The following is a 21,362-nucleotide window of genomic DNA, read 5'->3' as shown; positions in this document are numbered from 1 at the left end:
GTGTTGGAAATGGCAAGCGGAGGCGTATACTGGGGAGTGTTTGGGGGGCCCTTGACGGCTGGGTCAGGGGCAGGACAGCTGTGGAGTCAGTCTGCTCTCTAGTGGCCAGAAGAAGTCACTGGCGGTATCGCGGGCCAACCTCTGAAAACTTCTGCCTCAGTTCAGTTCGGATCAGTCGCTCGGGACCAAAGCTCAGCAAACTTCTGCACTGTAGACTTTCAAAGGACCCATTGCATGTTAAGCACCAACTAGACGCTGAAGGCATAAATATGAAGATTCTCTTTGTGTATATTTGTCCTTGTTGTTGTTCAGTCACTAAGTCATGTCCAAATGTTTGCCACCCCAGGGACTGAAGCACACCAGACTCCTCTGTCCTTCACTATCTCCTGTCCATTGAGTCGGTGATGCTATCTAACCATCTCATCTTCTGCCACCTCCTTCTCCTTTTGCTTTCAGTCTTTCCCAGCATCAGAGTCTTTTCCAGTGACTAGGCTCTTCACAGCAGGTGGCCAAAGTACTGGAGCTTCAGCTTCAGTCCTTCCAATGAATATTCAGGGTTGATTTCCTTTAGGATTGACTGGCTTGATCTTCTTGGTGTCCAGTGGACTCTCAAGAGTGTTCTCCAGCACCACGGTCTGAAAGCATCAATTCTTCAGCACTCAGCCTCCCTTACGCTCCAACTCTCACATCCATACATGACTATTGGAAAAACCATAACGTTGACTATATGGGCCTTTGTTGGCAAAGTAATGTCTGTGCTTTTTAATGTGCTGTCTAGGTTTCATAGCTTTCCTTCCAAGGAGCAAGTGTCTTTTAAATCATGGCTGCAGTCATCGTCCGCAGTGATTTTGGAGCCCAAGAAAATAACATCTGTCCTGTTTCTACTTTTTCCCCTTCTATTTGCCATGATGTGATGGGACCAGATGCCATGATCTTAGTTTTAATCATGTTGAGTTTTAAGCGAACTTTTTCACTCTCCTCTTTCACCCTCAGCAAGAGGTTCTTTAGCTCCTCTTCACTTCCTGCCGTTAGAATGGTAGTATCTGCAAATCTGAGGTTATTGATATTTCTCCTGGCAATCTTGATTCCAACTTGTGATTCTTCCAGCCTGGCATTTCACATGCTGTACTCTGCATAAAAGTTAAATAATCAGAGTGACAATATGCAGCCTTGTTGTACTCCTTTTTCAATTTTGAACTGGTCTTCCCTGTCTGATTCCAACTGTTGCTTCTTAACCTGCATTTAAGTTTCTCAGGAGATAGGTGAGGTGGTCTGGTATTCCCATCTCTTGAAGAATTTTCCACAGTTTATTGTGATCCACACAGTAAAAGGTTTTAGTGTAGTCAATGAAGCCAAAGTAGATGTTTTTCTGGAATTCTGTTGCTTTCTCTATGATCCAATAAATATTGGCAATTTGATCTTTGGTTCCTCTACCTTTTCTAAATTCAATGTGTACATCTGGAGTTCTCCGTTCACATACTGTGGAAGCCTAGCTTGAAGGATTTTGAGCATAACGTTGCTATCATGTTGCTGTTGCCCCTGCTAAGTCGCTTCAGTTGTGTCTGACTCTGTGCGACCCCATAGACGGCCGCCCACCAGGTTCCCCCATCCCTGGGATTCTCTAGGCAAGAATACTGGAGTGGGTTGCCATTTCCTTCTCCAGTGCAGGAAAGTGAAAAGTGAGAGTGAAGTCGCTCAGCTGTGTCCTACTCTTCACGACCCCATGGACTGCAGCCTACCAGGCTCCTCTGTTCATGGTATTTTCCAGGCAAGAATACTGAGCGCAATTGTATGGTAGTTTGAATATTCTTTGGCATTGGAATGAAAACTGATCTTTTCCAGTCCTGTGGCCACTGTTGAATTTTCCAAATTTGCTGACATCTTGAGTCCAACACTTTAACAGCATCATCTTTTAGGATTTGAAATAGCATAGCTGGAATTCCATCATCTCTACTAGCTTTGTCTGCAGTAATGCTTCCTAAGGCCCACTTGACTTGACACTCTGAGAAGTCCAGCTGTCGGTGAATGACCACATCATCGTGGTTATCCCAGTCATTAAGACCTTTTTTGTATAGTTCTTCTGCGTATTCTTGCCACCTCTTCATCTCTTCTGCTTCTGTTAGGTCTTTACTGTTTCCGTCCTTCATGATGCCCATCCTTGCATGAAAAGTTGGCTTGATATCTCCAATTTTCTTGAAGAGCTCTAGTCTTTCCCATTCTATTGTTCTGCTCTATTTCTTTGCATTGTTCATTTAAGACCTTCTTATCTCTCCCTGCTATTCTCTGTAACTTTGCATTCAGTTGAGTTTATCTGTCCCTTTGTCCCTTGCTTTTTCGTGTCTCTTCTTTCAGTCATTTATAAAGCCTCCCCAGACAACCACTTTGCTTTCCTGCATTTCTTTTTCTTTGGGATAGTTTTGGTCACGGCCTCAAGTACATGTTACGAACCTCTGTTCATAGTTCTTCAGGCACTCTGTCTATCAGATCTAATCCCTTGAATCTATTCATCACCTCCACTTGATAATCCTAAGGGATTTGATTTAGCTCATACCTGAATGACCTAGTGGTGTTTCCTACTTTCTTCAATTCAAGTCTGAATTTTGCAATAGGGAGCTCATGATCTGAGCCAGTCAGCTCCTGGTCTTGTTTTTGCTGACTGTATAGAACTTCTCCATCTTTGGCTGCAAAGAATATAATCAATCTGATTTTAGTATTGACCATTGGTGATATCCATGTGTAGAGTCATCTCTTGTTTTGTTGGAAAAGGGTGTTTGCTATGACCAGTGTGTTCTTTTGACAAAACTCTGTTAGCTTTTGCCCTGCTTCATTTTGTACTCCAAGGCCGACTGAAAGTGAAAGTATTAGTAGCTCGGTTGTGTCCAACTGTTTATGACCCCGTGGACTGTTATAACGCCCAGCAGGCTCCTCTGTCCATGGAATTCTACAGGCCAGAAAACTGAAGTGGGTAGCCATTCCCTTCTCAAGGGGATCTTCCCCACCCAGGACTCCTGCATTAAGGGCAGATTCTTTACCATATGAGCAACCAGGGAAGCCACTCTGAAGCCAAACTTACCTGTTATTCCCAGTATCTCTTGAACTCCTACTTTTACATTCCAATTTCCTATGATAAAAAGTACATCTTTTTTGGTGTTAGTTCTAGAAGTTCTTGTAGGTCTTCATAGCACCTGTCAACTTCAGCTTCTTTGGTATCAGTGGTTGGGGCATAGACTTGGATTACCGTGATATTGAATGGTTTGTCTTGGAAACGAACAGACATCGTTCTGTCGTTTTTGAGGTTGACCCCAAGTACTGCATTTTGAACTCTTCTATTGACTATGAGGGTAACGTACTTCTTTTCTTCTAAGGGATTCTTGCCCACAGTAGTAGATATAATGATCATCTGAATTAAATTTGCCCATTGCCATCCATTTTAGTTCACTGATGCCTAAGATGTCGATGTTCAGTCTTGCTGTCTCCTGCCATCTCGACATCCAGTTTACCTTGATTCATGGAGCTACATTCCAGGTTCCTATGCAATATTGTTCTTTACAGCATCAGACTTCACTTTCACCACCAGACACATCCACAACGGAGTGTTGTTTCCACTTTGGCCCGGTTGCTGCATTCCTTCTGGAGCAATTAGTAATCGCCCTCCACTCTTCCCCAGTAGCATACTAAATACCTTCGACTTAGGAAGCTCATCTTCCAGTGTCATATCTTTTTGCCTATTCATACTGTCCATGAGGTTCTTGCAACAAGAATACTGGAAGGGGTTGCCATTTCCTCCTCCGGTGGACCACATTTTGTCAGAACTCTTCACTATGACCCATCCGTCTTGGGTGGCCCTGCACAGCATGTCTCATAGCTTCACCAAGTTACACAAGCCCCTTCACCACGACAAGCCTGTGATCCATGAAGGGGTTGAAGATGAGAAGTTATTCTGTACAGAGAGAGCAGAATACTGAAGTATGTTTCCTACATATTTAGAAGAATTTTGAATATTGTTATGGTCTAGAGCAAACAGTAGCCCATAGACCAACTTTAGATGGCAGCCATGTTTTATCTCACCTGTTCTCTCTCTCTCTTGGAATTGACCAAGCATGTGAGCAATTAAATCACACATATACACACTTGTGTATATGTGTGATTTAATTGGCCCACATTTTTATATCAGCAGGTGGCAAATGAATATTTAGACTTCTGACTTGTCTTAAAATATTGGAGAGCTGGTGCATCTCTCTACGAACAATCATCTGAAACCAAGCATCCAATACTTCTTTGAGATGAGTCTAGCATCTCAAAGTCTATACATCATGTTGACTCATTTGCATCATTGGCTGCAGCACTAGTGTATGTTTTCAACCCCGATCTAAGATGTAAGGTATATAGGTGTAAGAGTGACTGAGGAGGAGAGGCCAGAAAAGGCTGCAGAGGGCAGATAATGCAAGCTTTGTGCGACAGGTATAATGTCTTTGTCCTAAAGGGAGGACTCCAGAAGCTATAGAGGTAGATAGCAGATAGGGAAATAAAAAAATAAAACAGTTTTATTGAAGTATATCTGTTATACCATAAACTGCACATTTGTAACATATATTACAGTTTGATGAGCTTGGACATGAAACTATCACCACAACATCAAAGTAATACACATTTTCATCACCTCCCAAAATTTCCTTGTGTCCTTTTGTGTGTGTGTGTGTGTGTGTGTGTGTGTGTAAGAACACCTAACATGAGATCTACCCTTTCAACAAAATTTGAAATGTATAATGTGGTCTTGTTCATTATAGGGCGATAGAAGTAGAACGAATTGGAATTCAGGAAAAGAATACAGCATACCAATAACTGAAGTCTAGGTAACACTGACCCATTAGTTGAGAAGCTGAAAGGTTTTGGGAGGGAAGGTAACAATTTTAGTTTATTGGTTTTGAAGCGCCTGTAGATACCCAAGTGGAGGTATCCAATAAGCCATTGGAATAGTGGAACTGGAACTCAGGAGAACTAGACTAGAAATCTAACTTAGTAATTGAGCTTCCCTTTTACCCATAGTGGCTTAAATAATTTGTCCAACCCTCAAGCTGAGCTGAAGATAACTAAAAAATGATAGATGAAATGCTTTTGAAAATCAACAGTCTAGGAAGACAGTGAGAGCATGAAAGGAGAGGAAAGCAGGAGATCAGCAGTAGGAGGCCTTTTCCCCCTGGAGTCGTTTCCGGATCCAAAATTGGTGGCAGAAAATAGGCTACATGGGGAAAGTGAGACAAAAGTTGGAGTCCAAATGTCCCCAAAGATGATCACCCGGGGAAACCATCTTCCTATTTAGGGTTAGGGTCCTGAAAGGCTGCACTCTTAGGGGAAACCCAGGAGTAGGGGAAACCAGAAGTAAACAGAAAATCCAGTCTTGAAATGGTCAAAAGCCCAAAATTAAGAACCAATTGATGGGTTTAAGAGCAAGTTAGACTCAAGTGAGGAGTAAGTAATGAATTGGAAGAAAGCATAGAAGAAACCACTCAGAACGAAGCATGGACAAAAAGGAATGAAAAATATAAAAGTGGAGGTTAGAGGGAAGAAAAGGAGGTTGCAGATATAAAAGATATCATGAGAAAGTCTGGCTCTCCTTTATTTGGAGCCAAGGAGGGAGGGAAATAATAGGGTAGAAGCAATATTTAAAGAGACAGTGGCTGAGAAACTTAAAAAAACATGTACTTAAGAAGCTCAACAAATCTCAAGATTAAAAAGAATAATCCATACCTGGAACCATCACAATGAAACTACAGGAAATGAAAGATTTGTCTCTCAGTCGTGTCTGACTTCTTGTGACCCCATAGACTGCTGCACGCCAGGCTTCCCTGTTCTTCACTGTCTCCTATAGTTTGCTCAAACTCATGTTCCTTGAGTCGATGATGCTATCCAACCATCTCATCCTCTGTCCCCACCTCCTCCTTCTGTCTTCATTCTTTCCCAGCATCAGGGTCTTTTTCAATTAGTCGACTCATGTCCAACTCTTTGCGACTCCATGGACTGCAAACTCCAGGCTTCCTAGTCCTTCACTGATTATGGTATTAGGATCAATTAAATCCATTAGTGAGTACCTGGCATCACTTATTTGTCATTGAAAATATTTACTATATAATACAATTTTCTGAATGTGAGAGTGTAATTGAAAAATTCTTGGTCTTACTTTTAAATATAAACCAAATTAGTTACTGTGTGACACTGTGATTGTTGTTCAGTCGCTAACTCATGTCCAACTCTTCACAACCCCATGAACTGCAGCACTCCAGCCTTCCCTGTCCTTCACTATCTCCTGCTCAAATTCATGTCCACTGAGTCAGTGATGCTATCTGACCACCTCATCCTTTGCTTCCCTCTTCTCCTTTTGCCTTCAATCTTTCCCAGCATCAGGGACTTTTCCAGTGAGTCTGATCTTCACATCAGGAGGCTAAAATATTGGAACTTCAACTTCATCAGTTTCAGTCGTTCCCATGAGTATTCAATGTTAATTTCCTTTAGGACTGACTGGCTTGATCCCCTTGCAGTCCAAATGGACTCTCAAGAGTCTTCTCCAGCAGCACAATTTGAAATCATCTATTCTTTGGTGCTCAGCTTTCTTTATGATCCAACTGTTAAATTCGTATGACTACTGGAAAAACCATAGCTTTGACTGTAGGGACCTTTGTCAGCAAAATGATGTCTCTGGGTTTTAAAACGCTGTCTGGGTTTGTTATAGTTTCCCTTCCAAGGAGCAAGTGTCTTTTAATTTCATAACTGCAGTCACCATCCCCAGTCATTTTGGAGCCCAAGAAAATAAAATCTGCCCCTGTTTCCGCTTTTTCCCCATCTATTGGCCATGAAATGATGGGACCAGATGCCATGATCTTTGTTTTTTGAATGTTGAGTTTTAAGCCAGCTTTTTCACTCTCCTCTTTCACCTTCATCTAGAGGCTCTTTAGTTCCTCTTCATTTTCTGCCATTAGAGTGGGGTCATCTGCATATTTGAGGTTATTGATATTTCTCCCGGCAATCTTTAAAATCTTTAAAGACAATCAGAAAAAAGACTATTGGTTACTCTCAGAAGAGCAATCATTTGACTAACAACTCTTTTTTCACAGCAAAAATGGAAGCCATAAATAGTAAAATAATATTGTAAATGTGCTGAAAGAAAATGACTTCCAGTTTAGAATTACATATCTAGAGAAAATTTCCTCCAAAAACAAAGGTGAAATAAAGATGTATTCAGAGAAGCTGAAAACAAGAAAGTTAGCCACCAGCAGAAGGGCACTAATTCTCAAGGAGTATTATTCCATAGTGTTGTGGATACAGGAAGGAATAAAAAGCTTTAAAAATGGTAAATCTCAGTGACCATTGTCTTAGTAAGCATTAATGTCTTATGGGATTGAAAATATATATGGAATTTAAATTCTGTAAACATATACACCAACACTTACCCAATAGGAACAATTGCATCTCACAAGAATCTTGTACAAAAATGGTCATAGCAGCTTTATTCATAAAGGCTTCAAACTGGAGACAACCCAAATATATTAGCCTGTGTCTCAGCCAGTCAGTGGAGAAGGCAATGGCACCCCACTCCAGTACTCTTGCCTGGAAAACCCCATGGACAGAGGAGCCTGGTGGGCTGCAGTCCATGGGGTCACTAAGAGTGCGGACGCGACTGAGCGACTTCACTTTCACTTTTCACTTTCATGCATTGGAGAAGGACATGGCAACCCACTCCAGTGTTCTTGCCTGGAGAATCCCAGGGACAGAGGAGCCTGGTAGGAGGCCGTCTATGGGGTCGCACAGAGTCGGTCACGACTGAAGCGACTTAGCAGCAGCAGCCAGTCAGAGCTCCTGTATTCAACACAGGAGAATGGATAACAAACTGTGGAATATTTATGCAATGGAATGCGACTCATAATAAAAGGGAACAAATTACTGACAGACGCAAAACTTCAGAAGAATTTTAAAATGGGTCAAGCAAAAGAAGCTAGACAAAAAAACGAGTACATAGGATGTGAGCCCTTTTATGTGAACAACAGACAAAAGTAATCTCTGATAATAGAAATTAGAATAGCGATTGCCTCTAGGAGAAGGGCAAAGGGGTATCAGTGAATTTTTTGAGGTGATAAAAATGTTTTATGTTAATCGTGTGGTGGTTACCTGGGAAAAATTTATTACTCAAAATTAATCAAGCTGTAGACTTAAGATCTGTGCAATCTGCTGTAGTAAATAATACACCAATATAGTACTTAAAGGGGTTACACAACAATATATACAATCCTGGAGGGAGTGATGGTGGTAAACGGAATTAAATTTTCTTGCATTTTTCTCGAGGAGGGAAAAGATTTCATAAAATTAGACTTTGGCAATCAAGGAGGCGCGTCATAATTTTTAGGATAACAACTAGAAATGTAGAAAAGGAGTGGGAACTCTCAATTGACAGAAGCAGAGAAGGAATAATAAACAGTAATTAATGCAAAAGAAGGCAAGGAGGATAAACAGGATTATAGGAAGGACAAAAAGCACCTTGGAAGAAAAGTTATGACCAACCTAGATAGCATATTGAAAAGCAGAGACATTACTTTGCCAACAAAGGTCCGTTTAGTCAAGGCTATGGTTTTTCCAGTGGTCATGTATGGATGCGAGAGTTGGACTGTGAAGAAAGCTGAGCGCCGAAGAATTGATGCTTTTGAACTGTGGTGTTGGAAAAGACTCTTGAGAGTCCCTTGGACTGCAAGGAGATCCAACCAGTCCATTCTAAAGGAGATCAGCCCTGGGTGTTCTTTGGAAGGAATGGTGCTAAAGCTGAAACTCCAGTACTTTGGCCACCTCATGCGAAGAGTTGACTCATTGGAAAAGACTCTGATGCTGGGAGGGATTGGGGGCAGGAGGAGAAGGGGACGACAGAGGATGAGATGGCTGGATGGTATCACCGATTCGATGGACGTGAGTCTGAGTGAACTCCGGGAGATGGTGATGGACAGGGAGGCCTGTGCTGCGATTCATAGGGTCACAAAGGGTTGGACACGACTGAGCGACTGAACTGAACTGAACTGAATATGAATTGATGTAAATGCAACCACAGTATATCCATATACTTGGCTGTGAAACTTTGCATAAAGGTGGAATCCGCCAGAGAGGTTGTAGAATGAGGAAAGGAGAGGAAACGACAAAAAATGGCAGCGGTCTGGTCCTTCTCTCCTGTCGCTTCCCTTGCCCTCCTTTTCTGAGCTCTCTTTCCAAAGGCTGTCTCAGTTTCCCTTCTAGTCCCTCACCATCAGTACTTTCCCTGAGTCAATCAACATACATACTCATATCCGTTTCTTCTGCTTCAGCCTCTGTGAACCACATCCAGACATGTAGTGTTCACAGTCACCCAAAATCCCTTCCTACATGATTTCGGTTGCCTTTTCCATTTCACTCGCTGATGGCAAAAACAGCTTTTAAAGGCTGCATTTTTTGAGGGAGAGAAAAGTAGGATTACGGTAGTTACATTTACTGAAGAAATTTAAAACAGAAAAACTGTCCCAGGAGAAAAAAATTAAAAAAAGCACCGCTAGCAGAGGATGGTTTCGATCCATCGACCTCTGGGTTATGGGCCCAGCACGCTTCCGCTGCGCCACTCTGCTGTTGCGAGCTTTGCTCCCCAAGAATCATAGAAAGGTCTCTAGATGCCAGCCACACTAATTTCTTTACACAGCGCTCTCTAGTGTCTGCAAAAGGGCGTTAACGTCTAACCTGTTCTTATTGGCTAGTTACTGACAGAGCAGGCCCTTTTCATTGGCTCAATAAACCGGTTTGCCAAAGCAAACCAATAGGCACAAGCAGCGGAGTACGGCGGGAGCCAATCGCGCTGGAGTTTGTTGGGACACGCCGGCAAGCTGCCTCTCCAGTTGTCGGCTCCCCAGAGGAAAGGGGCGGTTGGTGTGGTCTCCATTGTTCGGGATCTAGGACGCCATGAGGTAAGGGTTGTGGGGTGCCCTGGAGAGGTTTCAGGTATTCGACCGAAAACTTTAGGAAGTTGGTCCGAAAGGAGTCGGCGGACTGGAAAGGGCCATGTACCTGGGGGTTGCACGGAAACCTGAGAACTCCGGCTCTAAGAGAAGGGGAGGTCGGGGGCAGTGGAGGCGGGGAAACTTGGCCGGGATGGGGGGTGGGGCCCAGGAGTCGAGAGGCGGTTTCGACTGTTCGCTCTCTGGGGGGTTCAGATGAGAGGGTGTCCTCAGGTTCCAGGAGGAGCACCCCCACACCTCCTATTTAGACTGAGACGGCTGGAACGTGTCTCATTCATCCTCAATGCCAGTTGCTTGACATACACGATACGCCTGATAGATGCTTTTACTACATGAACGAATGAATAAGCAGTCACATTAGTCTGCGAAGTGTTAGGGTTGGCGGGACCCGGCGATTATGGGATGTTTCTTGTAGGGCTCTCTTTAATGTGGTTTGATGTGAATCAGTTATCCAGTCATGGGGAGTGAGGCTGGACATTTGGAAGGTGTAGAAGTGTAAGTGAGAATGGGATCCTTTGGCTTCCAAAGGGAAGTGCAGAGCGATAGAGGTAGGTTAACCTGAAATCATACGGCCGGTACCGAGGAGATTGCTTCAATGAGATGAAAAGAAAGTTAAAATATGTTAATAATGCATTTCTAGGGGTGACAGAGGCCGCGGTCGTGGCGGGCGCTTTGGTTCCAGAGGAGGCCCAGGAGGAGGGTGAGTGCCAGTCCTTAGCATCTGTGCCCGTTGGTTTCCCTTTCAGTCATCTAAATAGGAGTGGAGTATCTTACCTGCCTTGTTGAGATCCAGCTGTAGTTTAGAAGTATTCTTCTCATGCTCTCTTGATAAATGAGTTTGGCCCCATTATGTGAAGTCAGTTTGATTTATGTGGTGAGTAATCTGGATTGTTTTTCCGCTTTTTAGGTTCAGGCCCTTTGTGCCACATATTCCATTTGACTTCTATTTGGTGAGTACGGTGGCTCTTCCCTGGTGGCTAAGAGGTTAAAGTGTCTGCCTCTAATGCGGGAGACCTGGGTTCGATCCCTGGGTGGGGAAGATCCCCTGGAGAAGGAAATGGCAACCCACTCCAGTATTCTTGCCTGGAGAATCCCATGGACGGAGGAGCCTGGTGGGCTACAGTCCATGGGGTCGCAAAGAGTCAGACGCGACTGAGCGACTTAACTAACTTAACTTTGGCCACTATTCAATTGTTGTTTCTTGGAACCTGGTGTCTCCCTGTTAATGAAGTCATGTGGTAGTTGGAGTAGAAAAAGGGAAGTTTTGAGTCATCTGTGTTGCTTTACATACAAAAAAGTATAACCTGGGTGGGGAAGATAGGTCCTTCATTACAATTGACAGTAACATGATTATAATCTTTGTTCTGAACAGTTAATTGTATCACTGCCTTGTCTGTTAATATTAGGGTCACAAGAGTATAAGTGTTGTAGAATTATCTCTTTGTTTGTGTTGTGGCAACAGAAAAATCTGTTGCATATTATTTTTGGCAAGTAGTATATAGTATATTTCTTGTTTAGTGTGAAATGGCTTTTCCCCGGGTCAAGCCAGCACCTGATGAAACTTCCTTCAGTGAGGCCTTGCTGAAGAGGAATCAGGACCTTGCTCCTAATTCTGCTGAACAGGTATATTCTGTTGGTTTTCTTCCTGAGATTTCATGAAGGAAGCTAGAGAAGTAAATAGCTACTTGGTGAGATTACTGTTGTCAGAGCCTGAACTCCACAGGTTTAATCATTCTTATTTTTCATTGTGCGTAAAGGGAGAGCATCAGGTGAATGTATAAACAGATTACATGTGCGTTCATATTATTATTGGGGAATCTGTCGTTGGGATCAAAGTTTTCTCTTCTGGCATATTCAAGGCTGGGAGGGTCTGGGTGCTTTCAGAATCCGGTATAGGTGTTGATTCATCTCCTATTGAAGGAATTGGGGAAATAGTCAAACTTGATGAAAAGTTGCTTGGTATTTCACCTGAGGGTATTTTTGTTTCCTGCTATTTTTCAGGCCTCTATCCTTTCCCTGGTGACAAAAATAAACAATGTGATTGACAATTTGATTGTGGCTCCAGGGACATTTGAAGTGGTGAGTTTTTGAAGATCTAGTCCTAGGAAAGGGAAGTCATGGAAGTGTGAAAGTTTCCTTGGTTCCTGTCGCTTGATTCTTCAGATGCTTATTTAAAGCCACTCTTGGAATGGGAAAGTACAGTAGAATTCCTTTGTCGTGCTGGTCTTAGGGACCAGATTCATCATTGCTATCAGCTAGCCGTAACGAATCAGGCTTTTCATTGCTCATTTTGGAATATGATTTGAACTCTGCTACTTCCAAATCTGGGTAATAAGCTTCTCACTTGTAAGTTTTGTTTTTTCTTTCTTAAATCCCTTTTCCAACAGCAAATTGAAGAAGTCCGACAAGTCGGATCATATAAAAAGGGAACGATGACTACAGGACACAACGTGGCTGACCTGGTAGTGATCCTAAAGATTTTGCCAACATGTAAGTGTGCCTCTCTTTGGCCATAGCAGCAGAACATAGCAGTTGGATTTGAGGCATAGGGATTTAAATGGTGTGCTGTATGTGAAAGAATGTATGACCAGTTACTGCAGGACGGACTTTGCTCCCCAGGGGACATTCAGCAATGTCTGGAGATGTTTGAGGCTAACGTCTTCTGGTAGAGGCCAAGGTTGCTGCTAAGCATCCTGCAGTGGACAAGACAGACCCTACCTCCCAACCCCAAACAAAGAATTATCCAGGCCAAAATGGCATTAGTCCCACTGATAAAAATCCCTACTGTGGAAAAAAGTGTGTAAAGGAGGAGGTGTCATCGAGCCTTCAGTTTCTCTGTTTTTACAAACTTCCCCTTGCAAAAGTGTGTATTCAGTTGCTTTTCGTTGCTCCGCAGGAATCAGAGTGCAGAGTAGCTTTGAGACATAGAAAGTCTACTAAAATAATTATAATCTTCATTATCTCTTTTTCTCTTTCAATCTAGTGGAAGCTGTTGCTGCACTAGGAAACAAGGTTGTGGAGAGCCTAAGAGCACAGGATCCTTCTGAAGGTTTGAGTTTGTTGCTGAACATGTAATACAGTGGTCATAGAAGCCAGGTTTATAAGTACATTTAACAAAGTCTGGTCAGGCTAGAAGGAAGAGTGAGCACAGAGTTTTATGTTGGGGAGGTTTCTAGCGGAGATCACCAGCGTTCAAAATCTAATTGATTTCCCTTGCTTTTAAAATTCTGTGTTCTCAATTCTGACTCTGGACTGTTGCTGTTTTTTAAAAACCTGGGACTTCCTAGTGATCCAGTTGTTAAGATTTTACACTACCAATGTAAGGGGCATGGGTTCGATCCCTGGTTGGGGAACTAAGATTCCATAGCCAAGTAAATAACAAATAATAACAGATAGATAGATCTGTTAGATAAATCAGTAGATAAATACAATATCTGTTCCCCTACCCTCATCCTGGATTTACCTTTGGTCATCTAATGGAAATGTGAGTGCAACTTCTGATTTTTCTTCTTTCAGTTTTGACCATGCTGACCAATGAAACTGGCTTTGAAATCAGCTCTTCTGATGCTACAGTGAAGATTCTCATTACAACAGTGCCACCAAATCTCCGAAAACTGGACCCAGAACTCCACTGTTAGTCCTTTTATTCCTTTGCTGTAAAATTTGGGGGAAATTAAAAATGTGGTATTAAGTGCTATTAATTTATTTCATTTGTTGCTATTCCACGAGACCTTTTGGGGACCCAAGTTTACCCCCAAACTTTGCTGTCTTCCTTTGTAATTTGGAAGCAGTTGTTATCAGCTTGCTAATGAAATTGTCAAAAACAGCCAGGCCAAGAAAAGCAGTTTGAGGACTTAATAAAAAGGACTGAGGAAATATTTATGGAGGGGGTAGGCTTTTGGAGAAAACTGGGGCTCTTTCATGCTTCCAGATCTGGTTTAGGGGAGGAACAGTGATTTGGGGATTTGCTGATCTGGGGACATGGGGATTAGTTCAAGGGATTACAAAGTTATCCTGTCTTCCTTCTGAGTTCTTGGAGTGTGGCAGTGGAATTGAATTGCTTGCTCAGTAATCAGAATGTTTCATCTTGGTGGATGTCATGCTTGTCTTCTAGTGGATATCAAGGTGTTACAGAGTGCCTTAGCAGCCATCAGACATGCCCGCTGGTTTGAGGAAAATGCTTCTCAGTCCACGTGAGTCCCTCCCTATTTGAGTGATGATATATCCTAATCCTAACTACATTGAACAGCCTGATAACCCAGTCTTTTTCTGACAACTGTTTTAGACCGATTTTCTGTCTGGATTTTGATTTTTTTTTACCTGAAGTACTTGGTAGCTCAACTGGTAAAGAATCCACCTGCAATGCAGGAGACCCCAGTTCGATTCCTGGGTTGGGAGATCCCCTGGAGAAGGGAATGGCTACCCACTCCAGTATTCTGACCTGGAGAATTCCATAGACTATATGGTCCATGGTGTTGCAGAGTCAGACATGAGTGAGTGACTTTCACTTCACTTCAAGCAACTTAGGTTGAGGGAAAGAAGGGAATAATTCTGGCAATAGCTTCAGCTCTGTGCCTTAGGTATAGAAGTAAAATCATACTGCTTTAATTTTTAAGTTATAGAAGGCCCGTCTTGTACAGTGTATCCTTGTAACATGTATTTTATAAGTAGTAGTTTGCGCCTCTTAATTCCGTGGCCCCTATTGTGCCCCTTCCCCTTCTCTCTCCCCATTCGTAACCACTAGCTTGTTCTCTCTATCTGTGGGTCTGTTTCCGTTTCCTTTCTGTTATATTCACTGATTTGTTTCATCATCTGTTACTGCTTTTAATTCCTGGTGCCTCTTATCTTCAGAGTTAAAGTTCTCATCAGACTGCTGAAGGACCTGAGGATTCGTTTTCCTGGCTTTGAGCCCCTCACTCCTTGGATACTTGACCTACTTGTAAGTAATGAAGGGCAACTGGAATTCCTGATCCACCCTATGAGTCAGTAGTTAGTCTGAAACCTACCATAAAATGAAACTTTGGTACAGATTAAAAGAAATCTTGGAGGAATGGAGGGACCAAAAAAAAAAAAGCAGCAGCAATCTCATTAGTGGATAAGAAATCCAATAAAGATTCAATGTTCATTATTTCTTGGGCTTTTGGAGTATTCAATTAAATGGGAGTTATTACTGCTCCTTTATCTTTTTCATTACTGTTGTCATTAATGTGGTAAAGGAGAGAAATTACTGAATGAGCAGTCATTTCAAAACTGCTTCTTGAACATGAAAGTTTTCTTCATGATGGTTTAAAGTTTTAATTTGTTTGAAGATAGAATTGCCACTTTATGGCACACTTACCAGATTTTCTTGTAGGGACACTATGCCGTGATGAACAACCCCACCAGACAGCCTTTGGCTCTAAACGTGGCATACAGGTACAGCATGCTGCTTTGGGGTTGGGGTTTGACTGTAAGTTGTCTTGTGTGTTCTTCTAATACCTCTCCATGTTTCAGACGATGCTTGCAGATTCTGGCTGCAGGACTATTCCTGCCAGGGTCGGTGGGTATCACAGACCCCTGTGAGAGTGGCAACTTCAGAGTACACACAGTCATGACTCTGGAACAGCAGGTACTGGTGCAGCTCTGAAATGGTCCATTGTGCCCCCCTCTTGAATATCCCGTGTCAGAAAGCAAAGGAAATGTGATCTTAGTGGTCAGAGATTTGGGGGTTCTCACAAATTTTGGTTTTGAAATTAAGATTTCTTCATCTTTCATGAAAATGAGAAGGCATTTTGATTCTCTTTGCTAATTCACTCTTACTTTGCTCTCCCTCAGGACATGGTCTGCTACACAGCTCAGACTCTGGTCCGAATCCTCTCACATGGCGGCTTTCGGAAGATCCTTGGCCAGGAGGGCGATGCCAGCTGTGAGTGGCCACCGTGGGGCGGGTTCAGGGTGCGCCGTGGTCCACAGAGTCACTGCCCAGTGCCCTCCGTGTTTTCACTGCGAAGGGCATGACTTGGATGTTGGGCTGCTTGTCTGAAGTCACCTTTTTTCTCTTCTAGATCTTGCTTCTGAAATATCTACCTGGGATGGAGTGATAGTGACACCTTCAGAAAAGGCTTATGAGAAGCCACCAGAGAAGAAGGAAGGAGAGGAAGAGGAGGAGAATACAGAAGAGCCACCTCAAGGGGAGGAAGAGGAAAGCATGGAGACTCAGGAGTGACCTCCGTATCTCTTCACCTCCCCTTTTTTACCCAAGGGGAAGACTGGAGCCTAAGCTGACTGCTGCTGGGCTTTATGTGGTGGCATTTCTGAGGGAGTAAGGGAGACAGGAAGGAAGATTTTTAAAGAAAGACTCTCTAGAAGGAAGTGTCATTCCACTGGGTTCTGAAACTGTCTTAGTGATCAGAAGTCTCCCGTTTATGACCTGTGTCATCCATCTACAGTGAAGCAAGATACCAACTTTTCTTCCTAATATTCTAGAATCCCCAGCTCCTGAAACCTCTCTCAGCCAGTACTTTGTTGTTGAAATGTTGTGAACTGTGTTTGGATTTTTTTTTTTTTTCTAAGAAAAAAGATTAAAGTACTTCCTAGTAGGGCTCTTGGTACTGTTTTTCCTTGGCATCTGGCAATTGTTATTCTTCCATTTACTTTCTGTACTCTTCACTGAAAATGATGGTACTTGAGTTTTTTCATTGTGAATGCTAGATCTCAATTTGAAGCTATATTTGAATTAATGTAGAAGACTCTTGGAACACTTCCATATACCAGAGTAAACTGGAATACCATTTAAGCATTTATTGAATGAAATATTTCTAATAACACTGCTACAGTAGTCAAGCCAATGCAGTCAACAAAAGGGAGTAAATGGTTCATTCACCTTGACTTTGCCTGTCCTTTCCTCTCAATCCTTAGTGTAAACAAAGGAAAATTGGAAGTCACAGAGGACATTCTGCCCAGGTCCAAGGACCTGGCATGTAACAGGAAGCCCCTCCCTTGTTAATGAGGCTCAGAGATGGTACAGGAAGTGGGCCTTGACACAGAAAGAAAAATGCAGAAGCCTCAATTCATTCCTAGAAGTAAGAGCCATAATAAATCCTTTGGGATCCTGAGTCCTGCTGTACACAGGTTTCTTTGGGCCCCACATAAATGGGTAAGACTCTGAAGTGTTTCAAACAAACCACAGGGCTGCCTTTTTGATGTCCCAACACCTACAGGGAGTCCTAGCCGAGACAGGCAGCTGGGGAATAGTAGTCGTGCTACACTGTGGCCATGGGCCATCTTCTGGCCTGTTACTTGCTTGGGGAACCAGAGGGGTATACTCCTGAATCCAACATTGCTCTCCTTCGGGCTGTTTCCTTGGCCACGCTGTGGTTTAGCCGCCTCAGCCGTTCCTACAAAACAAGGTTTGGAATCAGGTAACTGCCCTGTCAAGGGTTTAGAGCTTGCTGTCAACTAGGTGCTGGAAAATATCTTAGGCTTGCTTCATCAACTCCCTTTCCCCAAAAACTAAAAATGACGGTGACCTTCATTGTGCTGGGGACTTGACACCTTTTGAAAATCAGAAAGTACCTTGGATTAGTGTTGGCAGGAAACTCCTTTACCTGGGCATTCTGGAGGATGTTATTGACCAAGACGACTCGTCGTCGGGCATTAAGGAGCTTCTTCACATAGGGGTCGAGATCCAGGGCCACTTTCTGGTCCTCATTGATACGGCACAGTTCTGGGAGACAGAAGGAAGAGGCAACTAAACACCTAACGGCTTTGTTCTTAGGACAAGTAAGCTGGTAAATGTTATGGAAAACACTCTTTACCACATGGATACTGTCACTAGAAACTCAGGAGTCAGTCAGCAGCCCTAGAAGCAAGTGGGAGAAACCCAGCCCAAGACGTTAGCAAAACAAGGTACTGAAGTCAGTTGTAGGATCCTGGGTATACAGGGATGCTTACTCACCGGTGGCTAGGTTGTCAATTTGTTCCCGGAGCTCTACTTGGCTCTCTCTGCAAAGAGGTACGAGGCCTACACGGTCAGACAGTTAATGGAACCAAAAACCTCCCCTGTGTGTTTCCCAAGTGCTTAGAGAAGCCAGCTTCCGCCTCCACCTGCACGCCGCCCCGCCAGTCGGCCCCGCCTCCAATCTGTTTCCCCACTTCTAGTCCCACCGGAACGCCAGCGAACTCATCTTGCCTCCGCCCTTTCGTGGTCCCGCCCCTAAAAAGCCAAATCAAGGAGAGGCCCCGCCCCAACCTGCCCTCCAGGGCACCTGACGGCGTGGACGTGAGAGTCAAGCTGCTGCACAGCTGGTCTCAGGAACTCGAGGAGCCCCTCGGCAAAGAGGTCGCGGCCTGCGGGCCCCGCCACGGGCGTCCCTGCACCGGACACAGCGGCGGAACTAGCCCCCGCCATCACGAACTGCCCTTACGCCCGGAACCTGCCGCGAAGGCCGCCGGGAACTTAAGGCGCGCCAAAGCGCCGCCAGGGGGCGCCTGGGGAGTGCCGGCTCTGACCCTGCCAGGGGGTTCTGGGAAATGCAGTCTCTGGAGCCAGAGAGGCGGGGCGGGACGGAGAGAAGCGAAGGGACAGAGCCTAGAGCTACTGGGAGTTGTAGTTCTTTGTAGGCTTTGACGTGACTGGTGGAGAAAGTTTCCAGACTTCAAGAGCTGAAAGTGAAAGTGAAGTCGCGCAGTCGTGTCTCTGCGAACCAATGGACTGTAGCCCACCAGGCTCTTCTGTCCATGGGATTTTCCAGGCAAGAATACTGGAGTGAGTTGCTATTTACTTCTCCAGGAGATCTTCCCGACTCAGGGATTGAACCCAGGTCTCCCGCATTGTAGGCAGACGCCTTACCGTCTGAGCCACCAGGGAAGTCCAAAGGAACCGTCTTGGGGGTGGTACTTTTTGTTTTCTCCAAAGTTGAAAAATAATTGCTTACATACCCTATTGTTCATAGCTTTCCCATGTTAATTCTGTGGGAAATCCAAATGATAGTCATAGTATATTTCTAAATTTAAGTGTATTTTTAATGACACTAAAACATATACAAAACTGAATCTGAATATTATTCACCCTTAAGAAGGAATGAAATTCTGGTGTGTGCTATGATATGGGTTAAATGTGAAGACATTATGCTAAGTGAGATAAGCCAGACACAGAAGGTCAAATATTTAATAGTCCTGCTTATATGAAGTACCTACAGCAGTCAGATTCATGGAGCTAAAATGTGGTTTTGTCTATCAGAACAGTGTTGTCAGGGACTGAGGGGAATGGGGATTTGTTGCTCAACAGATACAGTTTCAGTATTGTTGTTCAGTCACTCAGTCATGTCTGACTCTGTGACCCCATGGACTGCAGCATGCCAGGCTTTCCTGTCCATCACCATCTCCCGGAGCTTGCTCATACTCATGTCCATTGAGTCAGTGATGCCATCCAACCATCTCATCCTCTGTTGTCCCCTTCTCCTCCTGCCTTCAATCGTTCCCAGCATCACGGTCTTTTCTAATGAGTCAACTCTTTGCATCAAGTAGCCAAAGTATTGGAGCTTCAGCATTAGTCCTTCCAATGAATGTTCAGGATTGAGTTCCTTTAAGATTGACTGGTTTGATCTCCTTGCAGTCCAAGGGACTCTCAAGAGTCTTCTCCAACACCACAGTTCAAAAGCACATCAATTCTTTGGAGCTCAGCCTTCTTTATGGTCCAACTCTCACATCCATCCATGACTACTGGAAAAACCATAGCTTTGACTAGACAGACCTTTGTTGGCAAAGTAATGTCTCTGCTTTTTAATATGCTGTCTAGGTTGGTCATAGCTTTCAGTTCTAGAGATGAGTAGTGGTGATAGTTTCACCATAATGTGAGTTTACTCAATGGCACTGAACCTTACACTTAAAAATTATTACAGTGCTAATTTTTATGTAATATATATTTTGCCACAGGGAAAAAAATTTAACCTGCATGTTTCCATATTTTCATTTTTTTCTACCTTCAAATAGTTTCCTTACTTTGTTTTTCATGGCTTTCTAGAGAGTTTACATCTCTTGTTGAACTCTCAACAAGAGGCACAGCCTTCTGTCTCTAAAATCCTAATGTGTTCCAGTGGCTCACAAAAAAATGGGCATCAAAATATTCATTCTTGAGATCTGATGAAATAAAGTTCCTATTTTAAGGCAAGAAAACTGCTTGGGAATTCCTCGGTGGTACAGTGGTTAGGATTGTGTACAACACTACCCAGGACCTGGGTTTAATCCCTGGCCTAGGAACTAAGATCCCGAAAGTCTTTTTTTGTCCACATCTCATGGCGTGCCAGATTTTAGTTCCCTGTTATTGTTGTTACTCAGTCCTGTCTGACTCTTTGTGACCCCATGGTCTAAAGCACAGGCTCCTCTGTCCTTCACTATTTCCTGGAATTTGCTCAAATTCATGTCCATTGAGTTGGTGATGCTATTTAACCATCTCATCTTCTGCCGCCCCCTTCTCCTTTTGTCTTCAGTCTTTTTCAGCATCAGGATCTTGTCCAATGAGTTAGCTCTTTGCATCAGGCGGCCAAAGTATTGGAGCTTTGACTTTAGCATCAGTCCTTCCAATGAATATTCAAGGTTGATTTCCTTTAGGATGGACTGGTTTGATCTCTTGGCAGTCCAAAGGACTCTCAAGTGTCTTTTCCAGTACTACAATTCAAAAACATCTTTTCTTCAGCACTTCACCTTCTTTATGGTCCAACTCTTACTGTCATGCGTTTCCCAGGTGGTGCTAGTGGTAAAGAATCTGCCTGCCAATATAGGAGATGTGGGAGCCATGGGTTTGATCCCTGGGTCAGGAAGATCCCTGGAGGAGGGAATGGCTACTCCCTCCAGTATTCTTGCCTGGAGAATTCCATGGACATGGACAGAGGAGCCTGGCATGCTACAGTCCATGGGTTTCTAAAGAGTCAGACATGACTGAGCAACTAACACTTTCACTTTAGTTCTCTGACCAGGGATCAAACCTGTACCCTCTGCAGTGGAAGCACAAAGTCTTAACTGCTGGACACCAGGGAAGTCCCGTGGGCCTCTTCTCTTCCCTCTTGTGTTCAGTGTGTGTCTGCATTATGAGTTAACCAGATCTTTACCATGTCAGAAATAGCTGCTCAACCATACATTTTTTGTCTTCTGACACTAGACTTGTAATTCCTTAGAAGATTACATTTCTTTCTCAGTCCTGTAAGACATCAGGATGACCCACCACTCACCCTGTACCTGCAGATATCTTTGGTAAACTTTATGTGCAATACCAATATATCATTCCCTTAAAGCTAGCGATTTCAGCAGGACAGACTAAGCCAGATGACCTGCAGAGATACCTAATGAAAGTTCTTAGCTTAAATGCTTACT

The 21,362-nt window shown here is 43.5% G+C and overlaps 2 protein-coding genes and 1 non-coding gene across 3 annotated transcripts; 1 reads left to right on the top strand and 2 right to left on the bottom strand.

The window, feature by feature from the left end:
- Positions 1–9,557: 9,557 nt before the first annotated feature.
- Positions 9,558–9,629, bottom strand: TRNAM-CAU (transfer RNA methionine (anticodon CAU)). The gene has a single exon. It is a non-coding gene; the product is annotated as a tRNA-Met (tRNA).
- A 187-nt stretch (positions 9,630–9,816) lies between these two features.
- On the top strand, positions 9,817–16,593 carry ILF2 (interleukin enhancer binding factor 2). Its single transcript, XM_069574886.1, has 14 exons — positions 9,817–9,962; positions 10,654–10,713; positions 10,921–10,963; positions 11,532–11,636; positions 12,015–12,092; positions 12,401–12,503; positions 12,997–13,062; positions 13,530–13,646; positions 14,128–14,206; positions 14,865–14,952; positions 15,367–15,428; positions 15,507–15,621; positions 15,828–15,918; positions 16,058–16,593. Exons 1-14 carry the CDS (start codon positions 9,958–9,960, stop codon positions 16,216–16,218), a joined length of 1,173 nt encoding a protein of 390 aa, XP_069430987.1. The 5' UTR covers positions 9,817–9,957; the 3' UTR covers positions 16,219–16,593.
- A 185-nt stretch (positions 16,594–16,778) lies between these two features.
- On the bottom strand, positions 16,779–18,506 carry SNAPIN (SNAP associated protein). The gene is made up of 4 exons (XM_069574902.1): positions 18,260–18,506; positions 17,950–17,996; positions 17,600–17,718; positions 16,779–17,389 (listed from the first exon to the last, which is right to left on the bottom strand). The coding sequence occupies exons 1-4, from the start codon at positions 18,400–18,402 to the stop codon at positions 17,288–17,290; spliced, it is 411 nt and encodes a 136-aa protein (XP_069431003.1). The 5' UTR covers positions 18,403–18,506; the 3' UTR covers positions 16,779–17,287.
- Between the last annotated feature and the right edge of the window lie 2,856 nt (positions 18,507–21,362).

Source organism: Ovis canadensis, chromosome 1 (genome assembly GCF_042477335.2).
Source record: "Ovis canadensis isolate MfBH-ARS-UI-01 breed Bighorn chromosome 1, ARS-UI_OviCan_v2, whole genome shotgun sequence".
In the NCBI taxonomy this organism is placed as follows: domain Eukaryota; kingdom Metazoa; phylum Chordata; class Mammalia; order Artiodactyla; family Bovidae; genus Ovis; species Ovis canadensis.
The sequence above is the reverse complement of the archived record's forward strand: the minus strand, read 5'-3'. Positions and strand labels throughout refer to the sequence as shown.